Source organism: Dama dama, chromosome 7 (genome assembly GCF_033118175.1).
Source record: "Dama dama isolate Ldn47 chromosome 7, ASM3311817v1, whole genome shotgun sequence".
In the NCBI taxonomy this organism is placed as follows: Eukaryota; Metazoa; Chordata; class Mammalia; order Artiodactyla; family Cervidae; genus Dama; species Dama dama.
The window spans coordinates 27,403,744-27,419,082 of NC_083687.1; the positions used below are offsets into that span (position 1 = coordinate 27,403,744).

The 15,339-nt window shown below is 41.1% G+C and overlaps 1 protein-coding gene across 1 annotated transcript; it reads left to right on the forward strand.

Moving 5' to 3' along the window:
* The first annotated feature begins 2,655 nt into the window (after positions 1–2,655).
* LOC133059599 (HLA class II histocompatibility antigen, DR beta 3 chain-like) lies at positions 2,656–15,074 on the forward strand. The gene is made up of 6 exons (XM_061146936.1): positions 2,656–2,835; positions 9,820–10,089; positions 12,254–12,535; positions 13,266–13,376; positions 13,852–13,875; positions 14,186–15,074. Exons 1-6 carry the CDS (start codon positions 2,736–2,738, stop codon positions 14,197–14,199), a joined length of 801 nt encoding a protein of 266 aa, XP_061002919.1. The 5' UTR covers positions 2,656–2,735; the 3' UTR covers positions 14,200–15,074.
* The last annotated feature ends 265 nt before the right edge of the window (positions 15,075–15,339 follow it).

Here is a 15,339-nt window from a genome sequence, read left to right on the forward strand (position 1 = left end):
AGGAGTTTATTTTGCAGAGCCTGAAAAGACATGACTATAGAACTCTAGGGTGGGAAAAGGATCATGGTCAGACTGGAGATATTGCAATTATTGCAGTTAAGAACAGCACTAGCACCGAAGGAGATGATGACAATTAAAAGAAGTTAGTGTTTCACTCCTGTTCCAGAAGGACATAAACCAACCGCTGTGTATTTTGCCCAGATGGCAGAATCAATTCCTATAGGACTGATTCTTTTTATCCTTCTGTGTTTTTCATAGTTCAAAATTTTTAGAAGTAGTAAGTTTTCCTCACTTTTGAAGACGTTTAATGCTTCTAATAGTTATTATGCTATCTTTTGCTGTAGTTATTAGAAAACATGTTTTTTTCTTCTGGTTAACAAATAGAAAGGTCATTTTTTAAATTAACTGAGCTGTTGGTTCTTGTTTTAACAATTTACTTGACATCTCTGAAAGACTTTTCTTTAAGGTCAGATCCCAAATTCTGAACTATAGATTCTGGCAGGGTGTCTTTCTCATACAACTCATCTTTAGATCTCTAGGTGGATGTTTAAGTGTATAAGTTTTTATACACTTATCTTCCTGGTGTAACTTATGGAATAAACAAATGACCAAATTATGTATGGTAACAGTTATTAGTGAGGACTGTATACTCCTCCAACATCTTCAAAATTGCTGTGCGATATTGAATGTAATATTCTCCTGGTTGCAATGACACAACTTCCAATTGTACTAAACTCTCAGTGGGGTCTGGGGGCATAGGTGTTCCTCAAATTCAGGGTCAATAATGATGTTCACCTAAACTCTTCAAAAAGTTTTGAACTTTCCACACTAATAGAAATATTTTTCCAAAGTAAGTGAGATACTATTTCTGTTCTATTCCAAAATGTTCATACTCACACTACATTATACTGATAAGTCCTAACTAAGAGTTGAAAACAAAATTTGATATAGGAATTTGGAGTGCTCTCTTATCTTCAATTAGAAGGAGATTAGTAGGGGGCTCCCTGGTGGCTCAGACGGTAAAGCATCTGTCTGCAATGCTGGAGACTGGGGTTCAATTCCTGGATCGGGAAGATCCCCTGGAGAAGGAAATGGCAACCCACTCCAGTATTCTTGCCTGGAAAATCCCATGGACAGAGGAGCCTGGTAGGTTACAGTTCATGGTGTTGCAATTAGTCAGACACGACTGAGCAACTTTATTATTATTATAAAGAGTATCATCACATGAAAGAAATGAAACTTTTTATCATTTCCAGAGGAGACTAACAATGCTGATAATGGGAATATTTTGAACAACCTGTAATTGTACCACATCAGTTCTCCCAATTCATATAAAATGTTGCCATTTGTTAAAAAATGTAGTCTGATGGATACATGTATCCATGAATTAAAGTGAGGAGAATGGTTCTGATCTACAGGCACTAATTTCTTCAGAAATTCAATGTGAGGTGGTATGAGGTAATGGCTGAGCTTATAGGGTTTGGAGTCACCTATCTCTTTGTGACCCCATGGACTATAGTCCTAGGAATTCTCCCCGCCAGAATACTGCAGTGGGTAGCCTTTCCTTTCTCCAGGGGATCTTCCAAACCCAGGGATCGAACTCAGGTCTCCCACATTGCAGGTGGATTCTTTACTAGCTGAGCCACAGGGGAAGCCCTCATTTATGAGAATTTAAGTAATTTTCCCAAATCTGCACCACTAAGTTATGGTGCAAGTAAGACCAATTAAAGATCTTCAATTGCAATCATTTTCTCTCCACTCCCTCATCTCCTAACACACTCACATGCATTTGTCAAAACAGCTCTGTTTCCAAGTGAGAGTGTTGTAGCCACGCATTCTGGGAAACAAACTCACTCAGGAGGACAATGCAGATAGTGAAGCGCAGTTTATTATACTGGCGGGCCCAAGGCAGAGTCTCCTCTTAGCCAAGGACCCCAACCAGCATTTGTGAAAATCTTTTATACCCCGTGTGTACATGTCCGAACCCACCACCCCAAATTCCTTGAGAGTTACATAAACTAAGGAAGGGTAAATACAGTCCCAATAATCCCATCACTCATGTGCCATGTGCTCAGACAGTTAAACAATTAGCCAATAATCAATAAGCACGAGGTTACATTCCGACAGGTACAGAAACATTTATGGCCTGTCTGGAGGAAGGGGTGATTAGTGTATGTGTTCTCTTAGGCGATGAGTAACCTGGATACTATCTTCAAGATTCCCCTGTCCGGAGGGGGTCTTATCCTTCTGTTGCTTCCATAGACACTAAACACAGAGTTCAGAGTCCATGGGAGAGGTGGCCGAGCATGATCAGCATGAACAGGCCTAAGATGGAGTCCAGGTCCTATGAATTCCTTCTTCAAGAGGAATGAATGGTCCTAAAGACACAAATGTGTGACCATCACTGACCAGCACAAAGCTAGATCACAATAGGGGCCCAGTTAATATATTTCATATGCAACTGGGTCAAACCTTTAAAGTACTAAATTAGAACAATCCTTTTAGCGGAGAAAATTTTAAGTTTCAGAAGAGGACCTTCATATTGAATCTCTGACCAGCAACTGATGATGCTATTTGCCTCTGATGTTGATTGGTTGCCTAAACTGGGCTCACCCAATCCAGGAGCAAATGAGTCCCTTGGTTGGTATTATTTGAGATGTGAGTGGAGGATGGTCACAGTACCCATTTGAGAGGGACTTGCCTGCTCCTCTCACTCTCCTCTGCTGTTCTCCAGCATGGTGTGCCTGTATTTCTCTGGAGGCTCCCGGATGGCAGCTCTGACAGTGATGCTAATGGTGCTGAGCCCTCCCCTGGCCTGGGCCAGGGAGATCCGACGTAAGTATATACCTTGGATGGTGACTTAACATGGGGTGGGGGGTGAGGAACGGAGTTAGCTTTGTCACTATATCCAGGCCAGGTCCCTTAAAAATTGTGATATTTTCTTATTGACCACCTATCTTTATCATATGGATCCTTAGTTCTTTCCACAGTAAAGGAGCCTGGGTGCTTGCCCACTTAATGAGAGCTGTATAAGTTGCCCCCAAATATATGAACCATTTCTTTTCAACTCTCCTCCAATAAAACCTATCCAGCCTTGCATTCAATTCTCTTAGGGTCTTAAGATTTATAAATAAGAATGTCAAAATAATTCCTCATACAGCAGTTTCCTTATTTATAGTATAAGTGTGTGTGTGTGTGTGTGTGTGTTAGTCACTCAGTTGTGTCTGACTCTTTGTGACCCCATGGACTGTAGCCCACCAGGCTCTTCTGTCCATGGGATGCTCCAGGGAAGAATATTGGCGTGGCATATGACCTCGCATCCCACTCCTGGGATACACACCAGGGAAACCAGATCTGAAAGAGACACGTGCACCCCAATGTTCATCGCAGCACTGTTTATAATTGCCAGGACATGGAAGCAACCTGGATGCCCATTAGCAGTGAGTGGATAAGGAAGTTATGGTACATATACACCATGGAATACTACTCAATCATTAAAAAGAATTCATTTGAATCAGTTCTAATGAGATGGATGATACTGGAGCCCTTTATACAGAGTGAAGTAAGCCCGAAAGATAAAGACCAATACAGTATACTAACGCATATACATGGAATTTAAAAAGATGGTAACGATAACCCTATATGCAAAACAGAAAAAGAGACACAGATGTACAGAACAGACTTTGGGACTCTGTGGGAGAAGGCGAGGGTGGGATGTTCTGAGAGAACAGCATTGAAACAAGTATACTATGAAGGGTGAAACAGATCACCAGCCTGGGTTGGTGCATGAGACAAGTGCTCAGGGCTGGTGCACCGGAAGACCCAGAGGGATGGGATGGGGAGGGAGGCAGGAAGGGGGATAGGGATGGGGAACACATATACACCCATGGCTGAATCATGTCAACGTATGGCAAAAACCACTACAATATTGTAAAGTAATTAGCCTCCAAGTAATAAAAATAAATGAAAAAAAAAAAAAAAAGAATACTGGTGTGGGTAGCCATTTCCATTTCCAGGGGATCTTCCCAACCCAGGGATCGAACCTGGGTCTCCCACATTGCAGGCAGATTCGTTATGGTCTTAGCTACCAGTTATGCCAAAAAAGGGCTTCCCAGGTGGCGCTAGGGGTAAAGAACCTGCCTGCCAATGCAAGAGACATAAAAGATGGGGTCTGATCCCTGGGTCGGGAAGATCCCCTAGAGAAGGAATGGCAGCCCACTCCAGTATTCTTGCTTGGAGCATCCCGTGGATGGAAGAGCCTGGTGGGCTACAGTTCATGGGGTCGCAAAGAGACAGACACAACTGAAGCGATTTAGCATGCAGGCCAAAAAAGGGAAAGTTTCACCAAAAGTTTTCTGTGGATTCAAAAGGAATTAGATAGATCTCTCCTAGAAGATCCTGTGTTGTGTCCTCAATAGGACCTATGCTGTCTCTCCTTAATATGTAAGACTATAGCAAAAGGTCTCTCCCCATTAAGCCATTTCCTTTCTCCTGAGCTCCAGTGTTTATAAGGATTATGTCCCTGTAATGGAAGTCCTCTGACAAAAGTTGGTGTTGGTTTTTCTCTCTATTCTGTGGAAAGTACTCTAAAGCTTAAGCAGAGATTCTTAGTACTTGGAATGACTCTATAGATAATGAGCACTTTATGGGATGTCCTATGACACTTAAAGAAGTCATATAAATTCTGAAAACCTGACATAGGTTAGTATTCACCACGAATCTATTTTGAATCTTTCTGCACAATCAGCTTCTCCTACATCTCCCCATTCTCTGCCCTGAAGCTATAAGAAGAGATTTAACTAGTGGAGGGCAAAATATATAAAATTCTGTTTTTGTAAGTCAATAGCAATCAAATATCAGCAATTTCATATTCTTCAAACCATAAACCCTGAGCAGGGTATAGAGTATGAAGGTTGCTTCCATCCCACAGGGTTGAAAGTCAAAAAGCAAGTCAAGAGGGTTCATTGGCCTGTTGAAATCTTGGCCTCAAATTTCATAGCTTCATTTATCATGTAGTCTCTGTTCCTTAATTATTCATGTTAATAAATCTTTCCAGTTATTCTCTACTCCTTTTCCAGTTATGTCATCACCATTATTGAAAATCCCCAAGTTTACACAAGACCGTCAGCACTATAACAGTCCATTAGATGAGATGAAATTTAGTGAAAATTTCTCTCTTGCTTAAAAATCACCTTTTACTTAACTTTGAATGTTTCTTACAATTAGTGGGAGGAGAAAGAGGAAGTTTGTCTGAATTTGTCATAGAAGGTAGAAGAAATTTAATGTGTCATCAGAATAAAAGTGTTGGAGCTGGAGTCCCTTCTGGATGCTTTCCAGGATCCCCACAAAAATCAACTTCCAAAACTCAGGGTTTATTTGTTTAAATCAAAAATCTGTTTTTTTTTTCTTCTGAATAACTATTATATATTGGGCTCTGTCGTAGGCCCAGAAAATTCTATTTGAATAAGGAAGAAGAAACACCCTGCTATCATGAAACTAATGACAGGAGAGAAAGACAACAACCCAATAAACTTTAACAAAGGAAAAACATTTCAGAGACAAATAAGTGCTCTGGAAAAAATATGTCAGGGTCATGGAACAATGAGAATTGCATTCACCTGATTTCAGTTCAGGTGGCTAGTGAAAGTGACATTTAGGTGAAATATGAATGATGGAATGCCAGTCATGTGAAGGATGTAAGGGAACAGGGAAAGAATGAAGTGAGGAAGGTATTTGATTTTCTAAAGGGACAAAAAGAAGGCAAGAAAGTGGCTGAAGCACAGAAAGCAAGTTGTCATGTGGAATAAGATGAGGTTGAAGATGAAGTCAGGGGACAAATCATATTAGGTCCTGATGGCTGTGGTAAAACATTTAAATTTTCTTTAAAAAGATACGTGAATGCTACGGAGGGATTGCTTCCCAGGTGGTGTTAGTGTTAAAGAATCTGCCTGCAAATGCAGGAGATGTAAGAGACTTGGGTTTGATCCCTAGTCAGGAAGGTCACCTGGAGGAAATGGTAACCGACTCCAGTATTCTTGCCTGCGGAATTCCGTGAACTGAGGAGCCTGGCGGGCTACCGTCCATGGAGTCACAAAGAGTCAGATCCGACTTGACTTGAGCACAGCACAGCGCTGAGGGATTAGGAGGAAAGACACGTGGTGGTGCTGTTTATTGAAACAGGAAAAGTTTTGGAAGGAAATAATTTGAAGTGGGTGGATAGAAGAATAAGTTTTGTTTATGTTAAGTTTGAAATAATTTGTTAACATGTATGTGGAGCCTTCAAGAAGTCAGTCGAAAACATCAAATTGGAATTCAAAGGGAGGCCAGAGCTGAAGGTATGCGTATCAGGGTCATTGACATATGCACTATGTTAAAATATAAGAAAGTAGGGGAAAGAGAGAGTGTGTGTAGATCAGAAAAAGAGAGCAAGGGCCATGTCCAGAGGGCCAAGGGCTTATGAGTCTGTGAAAGAGCCTGGGAAGGGGTACTATTGATGTTGGGGAAAACCAAGAGAATGTGATACATGCATGTGAAGAAAATAGATATTTCAGGAAGGCAAGGAGTGGCAGTTGTGGTGAGTTTGACTAAGGAGGGTCAGGTGAGAACACGACAGAGCAATCAGCACTGGGTTTGGCAGACTTGATGTTTAGTCAACAGAACATACAAGACAGGAGCTAGATTGGACCCTTTGAAGAAAGAAGGAGAGCTGAAGAAGTGAGGAATGGATTACAGATGCCACATTTGAGTAGCTTAAATCAGGGGGAAACTCTGCCCTAGAATCAGAGAGTAAGCTGGACCTAAAGTATAAGAATAAAAGAACCTGAAGAAACGCTGGGAGGACTTGAGAACCAGAGAGGTTCAGTCACCAGCAAAAAGCATTAGAATGCCCTTGTATGTATGCAGGGGTGACTGGTTATGGAAAAAGCCATTGATTTATACAACCTTATATTTATTAGTGACCTAGAGTATAACAGTTATTCCCCTAGCTGATAAGGATGGAGTAACAAACAAAACAACCCAATCTCTATCAGCATGGAACATCAAAACACTTCATAGTTGTTACATACCAGGTCCATAAATTTCAGTATGTAATTCTTATAACTATCCTATCAAATCTGTAGCAATTAAAATATATCTGTGGAATCTAATATTCAAAAAATTTCAATAATTTACCCAGTGTCACATAGCTGCTGCTAGAGCCCAGATTATATAGTGTGAAACTGAGTTTATGGAAATTCCTTTTCTTTTATGTCATCATACTCCGTTTGTGTTAGATTCATATATACATCATTATTTTATAGAAAGCAATGTTTCTGCTCTTTTGTGCTCAAAATGGTAATCAGTGATAAAATTAATTGAAGACAATTGCCAAATGATGATGAAGATATCATTTGCTTTAGAAAGTAAACAAATAGATCTTATGAGCTACATTCACAGAGTTTATAAATATTAAAATGACAATGTATTTATTGAGTACTTATGATACGAACAGCACTAGAAAGACCGCTAGAAGCAATAAATAGGAAGAATGTTCATTAATTTCACATTTGTTTTACAAGTTTCATATTGGTTCACACTCTGTGCAGGCTGTCATGGGCATGTGAAGAAGAAGAAAAAGAAGTATTAATTGTACTCCTTCTGAAATTTTGTTAGCAAGTTGGGCTAAGGTTGCCAAATATAACACAGGATCCAGTTAAATTTAAATTTCAGCTAAACAATAATAATTTCTGAAATGGAAATTTAACTGGGAAACCTATATTTTTATTTACTAAATTGGCAACCTTAAATCGGGCACATGAGTTGCAGTAATAGTGCTAACCATATAAGCTACCATAAAAAAATTGACTTCACACAGTTTTATTTTTTAACTTTGTCACTGACAAGAAGGTATTAGAGAATTTCTGAATATTAAGATAGACTTGATCTGATTCACAGTGCACTTTCTGCCATCATTTATAAGTGAAGGTCTCTTCTCAGAGTCTGGGAAATTGTTCATTTCTTGTTAACTGTCTAAATGAGGTCACTTTCTCCCTTACTTTCTTCCTTTCCAATGGGACTTGACTCCAGAAATAAGAATTCTTTGAATGACCAAGGCAGATAATTTAATGCCTACTGGTATTACTGGGAGTAGGAGACAAAGTTAGAAAATGAATTATTTGGGGCTTTGAATAGGAATAAAATGTCTGTGACTCTAGTTTCCTCCTATACTATAGACAAGTAGTGGGCCAGTGGCAGAGAAATTAAGAAGAAAGATGATGTGAAGGATAAATTACATGACTTTGTAATTTGTTGGTGAGGGAAACAAATAAGGCTTTGTACTGAATAAATGTGTTTTACTGGAAAAGTAGCTCTCCACTGGGGCTGGATTCTTAAAAAGTATAGATTTGATGTAGGACCAAGACAGACTATTGGCAAAACTTTCAATGTAATTCTTAGCTGCTCCAAAATTAATAATGGTTTTTGCACCGTAGATTTTTTCAGATAGTTTATACTGGTGGAGCTCATTTGGTGACAGACCACCACTCCTTACCCCTACTCCTTGACTCCTAACATTTGGAAATATCTGGAGCCATTTTGGTTGTTACACTGAGGGTTTCTTCTGACATCCACTGTGTAGGGGCTAAGGGATGCTGGTAAACAGCCTACCATCTACCGAACAGACCCCACCCCAAACCTCAGAGCCATATTTGACCCCTTAATTCATCAAGTCAGATTTTCCAATTGAGATTTGTTACCAGTTTTTAAAAAATCTGTTTTTCTGAGCTTTCTTAATTTGAAAATGCAGTAAAGAGATTGCAGCACTGTGTTAGAGTTATGGCTTTAATTTCCTTAAAGCTCCTCAGTAGTTCTCCTTACATATAGTATTAAAGTCAAAATCCTAACATCACCTACAGGACTTTTAAGTAACTGGCTCAAGTACTTGATTTCTCCAGTATAGTCTTTTACCTCCTCCCTCTCACTCTCTGAAATATTTTTTCTAGTTCTTTAAAGAAGTCCATCACTTCTTCCAAGCTTTTGTACATGGTATTAACATACAAAATACAGACACCTGAAATGCGTCTCCCTTTTACCCTAAACATAGACACACACACACCCAGGTTCCTCCCTCAGTGCACGCCAACTTAGCCTTTCACGTTACGTTAAATGTCACTCTTAGAGACCACTTTTTGGCACCTAATGTAATTCAGGTCATCCTATAATTGATTGTTACAGAACTCTAACACTTCTGATATTTCTCACTCTAGTATAAATTCTTTTATGGTTTAACTTTGTCTGTCATTTTCACTAAAATTTAAGCTCTATGATTGGAGGGGACATGTCTATTTTTGTTTCTTTGGATTCTCAGAGAGTAGCACAGGCCTGTGGCAAGATCAGCCCCAACCAAACATTTGCAAAACGAGGTGAACATGTTTCAGGAACTGTTAGAAGAGCTGTCGGATGACGGGAGGGCGCCGGTTTTCTGGCGGAGGATTTAGGAAGAGGTGGTGAAGGGGCGAATCTCTAAGTCCTCAGGCTTAGAGGACTCAGGCCTAGAGGGCTCTAGCCAAGCATGGAAGCTGGACTAGGTCGGGAAAGGCTTGGATGAGAGAGATTTCCCCTGGCCTCCCGCAGCCTCCTCTGTTGAGCCAAGATGAAAGAACTCAAGGCGTGCTGGCAGTTGGGGTGCCCGTGGAGCCAGTGAGGGGGTTAGGGCTAGTCCTAGCGGCCCCAGCTGAGCCTGGGCGTCCCGCAATGGTGGGTGTCGCCCCTGCCCTCCATCCCTCATTAGCCTCTCCCCAGGAGTCCGCTCCTGTGACCTGGTCTATCCTGTCTCTGCAGCACATTTCCTGGAGCATCATAAGAGCGAGTGTCATTTCTCCAACGGGACGCAGCGGGTGGGGTACCTGGACAGATACTTCTATAACGGAGAAGAGTTCGTGCGCTTCGACAGCGACGTGGGCGAGTACCGGGCGGTGACCGAGCTGGGGCGGCCGGTGGCCGAGGACTGGAACAGCCAGAAGGATTTCATGGAGCAGAAGCGGGCCAATGTGGACAGGTACTGCAGACACAACTACGGGGTCGGTGAGAGTTTCACTGTGCAGCGGCGAGGTGAGTGCGGGGGTGGACGGACGGGGGTGTGGGGCAGTGTGTGTGCGTGTGTGTGTGTGTGAGAGAGAGAGAGAAAGTGGGAGAGAGAGACAAAGAGACAGAGAGAAACAGACAGACAGAAACAGATACTTCACTCAATCCGGGGCGAGTGTGAAGGACTGTGAGTGAGTACAAGTTAGGAGGGTTCCTGTGAGAGCGTGTTGCCAGCAGACGCTGTGATTTTGTCAGTGTGCGGTTGTGAGAAGGGAGAGACAGAGAGAGACAGAGCCAGAGACAGAGGTAGACTGGCCCAGGGTAAGTATTAATATGTAGGATGTGAGCAAGTAGAAGTTGGGGTTCCTGTGACAGTGTGTTGGGGAGACAGTGTGTGAGTTTGTCAGTGACTGTTGAGGGGAGTGTGTGTGTGTGAAGTGGGACGAAGAGAAGAGTGTGTGTGGTGGGAACAGTGCCCTGGGGTCTGAGTGGATGGATCTGGAGGGAGGGAAGGTGTTGGGGAGGGGTGCAGGAGGGAGGTTAAGAATTTGTCTGTATCTTCCAGGTTGTCCATTTTATTGGAGTATAGTTTCTTGTAGTATTCTCTTATGACCCTTTGCATTCTGTGGTGTCTGTTGTAACTTCTTTCTTGTTTTCTAATTTTATTGATTTGACTCCTCTCCCCTTTCTTTTCCTTGATTGAGTCTGGCCTAAAGTTTATTAATTTTATTTATCTTCTCAAGAATCAGCTTTCCATTTCATTGATCAATGCTATTGTTTTCTTCATCTCTATTTCATTTATTTCTGTTCAGATCTTTATGATTTCTTTCCTTCCATTAACTTTGCGTTTTGTTTGTTCTTCTTTCTCTAAAGTTGTAAGGTTAGGTTGTTTATTTGGGATCTCTCTTGTTTCTGAGTTAAGATGGTACTGCTATAAACTTCCCTCTGAGAACCGCTCCTGCTGTGTCCCACAGGTTGTGGATTGTTGCATTTGCCTTGTCATTTGTTTCTAAGTATTTTTTGATTTCTTCTTTAATTTCTTCATTATTCCATTGATTATTCAGTAACATATTGTTTAGCCTCCATGTGTTTATGTTTTTTACAGTTTTTTTTCCCCCTGTAATTGATTTCTAATCTCACAGTGTTGTGGTTGGAAAAGATGCTTTAGATTAATCTGAAATCTTTCATCTTATGATATTGTAAAAATGTCTTTTCCTCAGATTTCATTTTATTTTTTCAAGAAAATGTCTTTATTGAACCCGTTAGCTTTAGGGATTGTATCAGGCACTAGGCATACATATTAATGAGTCTCCCATCCTCTTTTGAACTGAAATATGAGCTTAAAAAGAAAGAAAAATATAAAATAATAATAGTTCCAATAGTAAATATGCTCATTTTGCAAAGGAGATGGGTTGATCAGTGGTATGTAAGAATTTATATAAATTTTTAAAAAATTAATGGCTTTCCCTCTCCTTCAGGACTTACCTTTTTCTTGAGATTTAACTCACAGAGTACAATCACATGCATCTTTCATAGGGTAGAACCATTTCTGAGATATTCTAAGATATGAGTGCCTTGAGAGAGCTTTCCCAGGATTTCATCCTTTCTCTTCACACCTGTCCCACTGCTTTTCCCCAATTTATCCACATGGCTTTGAATTAAACAAGGATAATAATAGCTAACATATATTGTAGAGTAAATTCCAGTTATTGTGTTACATACTTTAGGTATATTAATCCTCACATAATGAATGCTAAGAGATAAGTTAGTACTATTATCCTCCTTAATAGATGAGAAAGTCAAGGCACAGAGGAATGTAAAAATTCTCCCAGGGTCAATAAAAAATAGAACCTGGATTTGAACCCAGGCAGTCTGGTTTCAGAAATTATGCTTTTAATTAATGTGCTATATGCCTTGCAAAGATGTGTAAACACTTCAATTCAACAATGAATAACTATTTCACTGCAGGAGAAAACACACATTTTCTCAACATCTTTCAAACTAAGGGTCCAATGTATAAATGTTAAAGATAAATCTCATGGCACTAATTCCTACTGTGCCAGTGGGCCAGCTATGAGGGAGGCCTACCCAAGGCTGCAGTCTGGAACTTGAGAGTGGGGGCTGAAAGGCAGCTAACCAAGGAGACTTACTCTGTTGTCCTCACTAATTCCCTCCACCTTTTCTCTCCCAGTGGAGCCTACAGTGACTGTGTATCCTGCAAAGACCCAGCCCCTGCAGCACCACAACCTCCTGGTCTGCTCTGTGAACGGTTTTTACCCAGGACACATTGAAGTCAGGTGGTTCCGAAATGGCCATGAAGAGGAGGCTGGGGTGATCTCCACAGGCCTGATCCAGAATGGAGACTGGACCTTCCAGACCATGGTGATGCTTGAAACAGTTCCTCAGAGTGGAGAGGTCTACACCTGCCAAGTGGATCACCCCAGCCAGACGAGCCCTATCACAGTAGAATGGAGTGAGCTTTCTGATCTCATAAATTCCTCACCCACCATGGAGGGGGCTTGCTTTCCCCTGAGTGTCCCCTGAGTGTCTTCTCTCCCTACACCATGTGTTCATTTGCTCCTTGTTCTCCTGTCCTTCAGCTGAGGTTATTGGGGGAGCCCTGAGATAGCCTATGATAGAAATCCTCTGAGAATTTACAGATATCCTGGGATAGTTTCTCAAATGCCTACACCCCCTGAAGAGGCACTTCTGCCTGACAAGGAGAAAAGAGGTGTCCCTGTTCTGAGCTTCCTGTGATACCACAAGTCATGGACACTACATGGCCCTGGGCACCAGTCCCCTGCCTCAGATTGGGCTTCTGACACTGTTGCTCTGAGTTCTTCACTGTGATCTGAAAAGACGTGCATCCTCTACAGTGTAAGGATGTGCTTGACATGAGTGGAGTCCAACCTCAGCTATGCTTTTTATTACATCTGTCACCCCAGACAAGCTACTTAACCTCATTGAGTCCTTGGCTCCTCATCCATTAGATGTTGAAGTCATGTGACCTGATAGCATGGCTGTGATATTTAAATAAGTTCACTGTCTGAACCTTGTAGCTACTCACTGTGATTTTTAATCTCTTTTCAGAAATGGCCAATTATTCTATTTCTTTCAGGGTAGCCTTCTTTCCTCATTCTCAGCGTTGCAATTAGAGAAGAGAATTTGGGATAAAAATGACTAAAACTGGCTTCTTTTCTCAGGGGCACGATCTGACTCTGCTCAGAGCAAGATGATGAGTGGAGTTGGGGGCTTTGTTCTGGGTCTGCTCTTCCTTGCAGTGGGGCTCTTCATCTACTTCAGGAATCAGAAAGGTAAGGAGCCTTTAGGCAGCTGAGCTTCCTCACTGACTTTTGGAGGAAGACATATGGTTTTGCTCAAGTGAGTTCTCTGTATATCAATGGCCTCTTCTAAAGCTTATTTCCCCAACTGACCCTAATATCCCAGAGATTCAGAAATCTGTAGTCCATGGTTACTTATGGGTGAAATAGAGTTTGTGGCTTGTAGAGATAAGGAAAGGTTAACAGGCATGGGGATTTGGGGTGGAGATCCTGGGACAAATACAGGAAGACACAATAAGGCTGACTTACTTGTATTGGATTGGTATGAGAGAAACTTCATGGGTCACATGCTCACAGTGTTTGCCCTCATATAAACCCTGGCATGAGATGATGTGGGTTATGGTGTTGGGAAGATCTCTGGTGGGGCCCTGGGGCTTGGGACATTGTGTTTTGGGGATGGATCAACCTCTATATCTTTTAAGTATATATCTTCTTTTGTCTCTCCTAGGACGCCCTACACTTCAGCCAACAGGTAATGCTCTTTGTCTTTTAAAATCGTATTTAGTCTCCCTAGAACAGATGGTAGAGGTGACAAGACAGAGGAAGAAATAATGAAAGACTTTGGACCTGACTTCTTGTCAGGCAGTTTACATTAAAGCTTCTTCTTTCAACTAAATAAAAGGCTTGTGCTCTAAAGTAGCTTTGGCTCAGGAAACTTAAGAATGTTTTCCCCTTCTAACCTTAACACTTTAATATTACCCTTAACATTCCCCTGAGAGAGGAGAAAAGGAGCTGCCTGTAGAGTTATGTCTGGAAACAACCCTCTCCTCTGTCTCTTGCAGGGCTCCTGAGCTGAAGTGAAGAGGGTCACACTCAAGGAAGAACCTTCTGTCCCAGCTTCTTCACAGCATGAAAAGGTTTCCTGCTTAGCGCTAACTCTTCCACAATGAAGTACTTTCTCAGGATCTCATTTGCTTCTGGCTCAGTGACCCGGTAGAAACTGTCCTCCTTGATGGCTTTCTCAGTCACCCTTTCCCCCCTGCCCTCAGCCTTTGACCTGGGAGTTCTCAATATTGATTCCAGTACCTTATGTTCTTTCTTCCTTGGTTCCCTTTGTTTTCAACTTCGGCTATTTCCTGTGCATCTGAGCTCATCTTCTGTTCATTTTACTTTATAATGTGTTCCCTCAAATAAATATGGAGTGAAAATCATCTGCTTCATACATCTTCAAAGAAAGAAGTCAAAGAAAAGATAAAGGGAAGATTACATCACACCACAATAATGTTTTTATTTATATTCCTGAATTTTGGTCACCTGTGGATCTAGAAAGTTTCCTTTCTTCCTTTATTTTTCTCTTGGGTTTTCTGCATTCTGTTATTAGACATGTTTTCCTAAGCTAGCCCTTAATGAACCCATTTTCCTGAGAAAGCTCTTAAAGAACCCATTTCATGATGATCCTCCTCTACATCTCTGCATTTTCAAAGACAAGTTTCTTTACACTATTGTATATAGAATTGGGACAACAAATGTAAGAAATGCAGGTAACTTGTGAGGATGTGATGCCCTCAATATTTTTGTAATCATGCTCTTTTTGTCTCTTTTTCACTGATTTTTTAGAAGAGAGTTATATAAACTAGGGTACTTCTTGAACTATTTTTTTGTTAGACTTATAGTGGGCTATAATGCTTCAATCTTTTTCTGTCTCTCCAATAAACATCATTGATGTGCTGATTCTTTGACTGGAATGCATTCTTCCCTGTAAATAGTTCTCAGAAGTCTATCAGGACAAAGCCACCAGTCAATAACATGCATTCTGAGGCCCTCCAATTTCTGTTACAAACTTACTGTCTGTCACAGGGAAATCCCATATGGGTCTTCACAGAAATCAGAGACCATGCTGGGAAGCAAAAGGGGTTATATGAATACAGTGATGTACATCCAACAATGGAATACTCGACATTTTTAGAAAAAAATGAGACTGTCTTACTATGGAGTA

Excerpts from the sequence above, each read along its gene's own strand:
- LOC133059599 (XM_061146936.1), top strand. The coding sequence starts at position 2,736 with ATGGTGTGCCTGTATTTCTCTGGAGGCTCCCGGATGGCAGCTCTGACA. Across the intron at positions 12,536-13,265 it reads CCCTATCACAGTAGAATGGA|GGGCACGATCTGACTCTGCT; the intron begins GTGAGCTTTCTG and ends TTCTTTTCTCAG. Across the intron at positions 13,377-13,851 it reads CTACTTCAGGAATCAGAAAG|GACGCCCTACACTTCAGCCA; the intron begins GTAAGGAGCCTT and ends TGTCTCTCCTAG.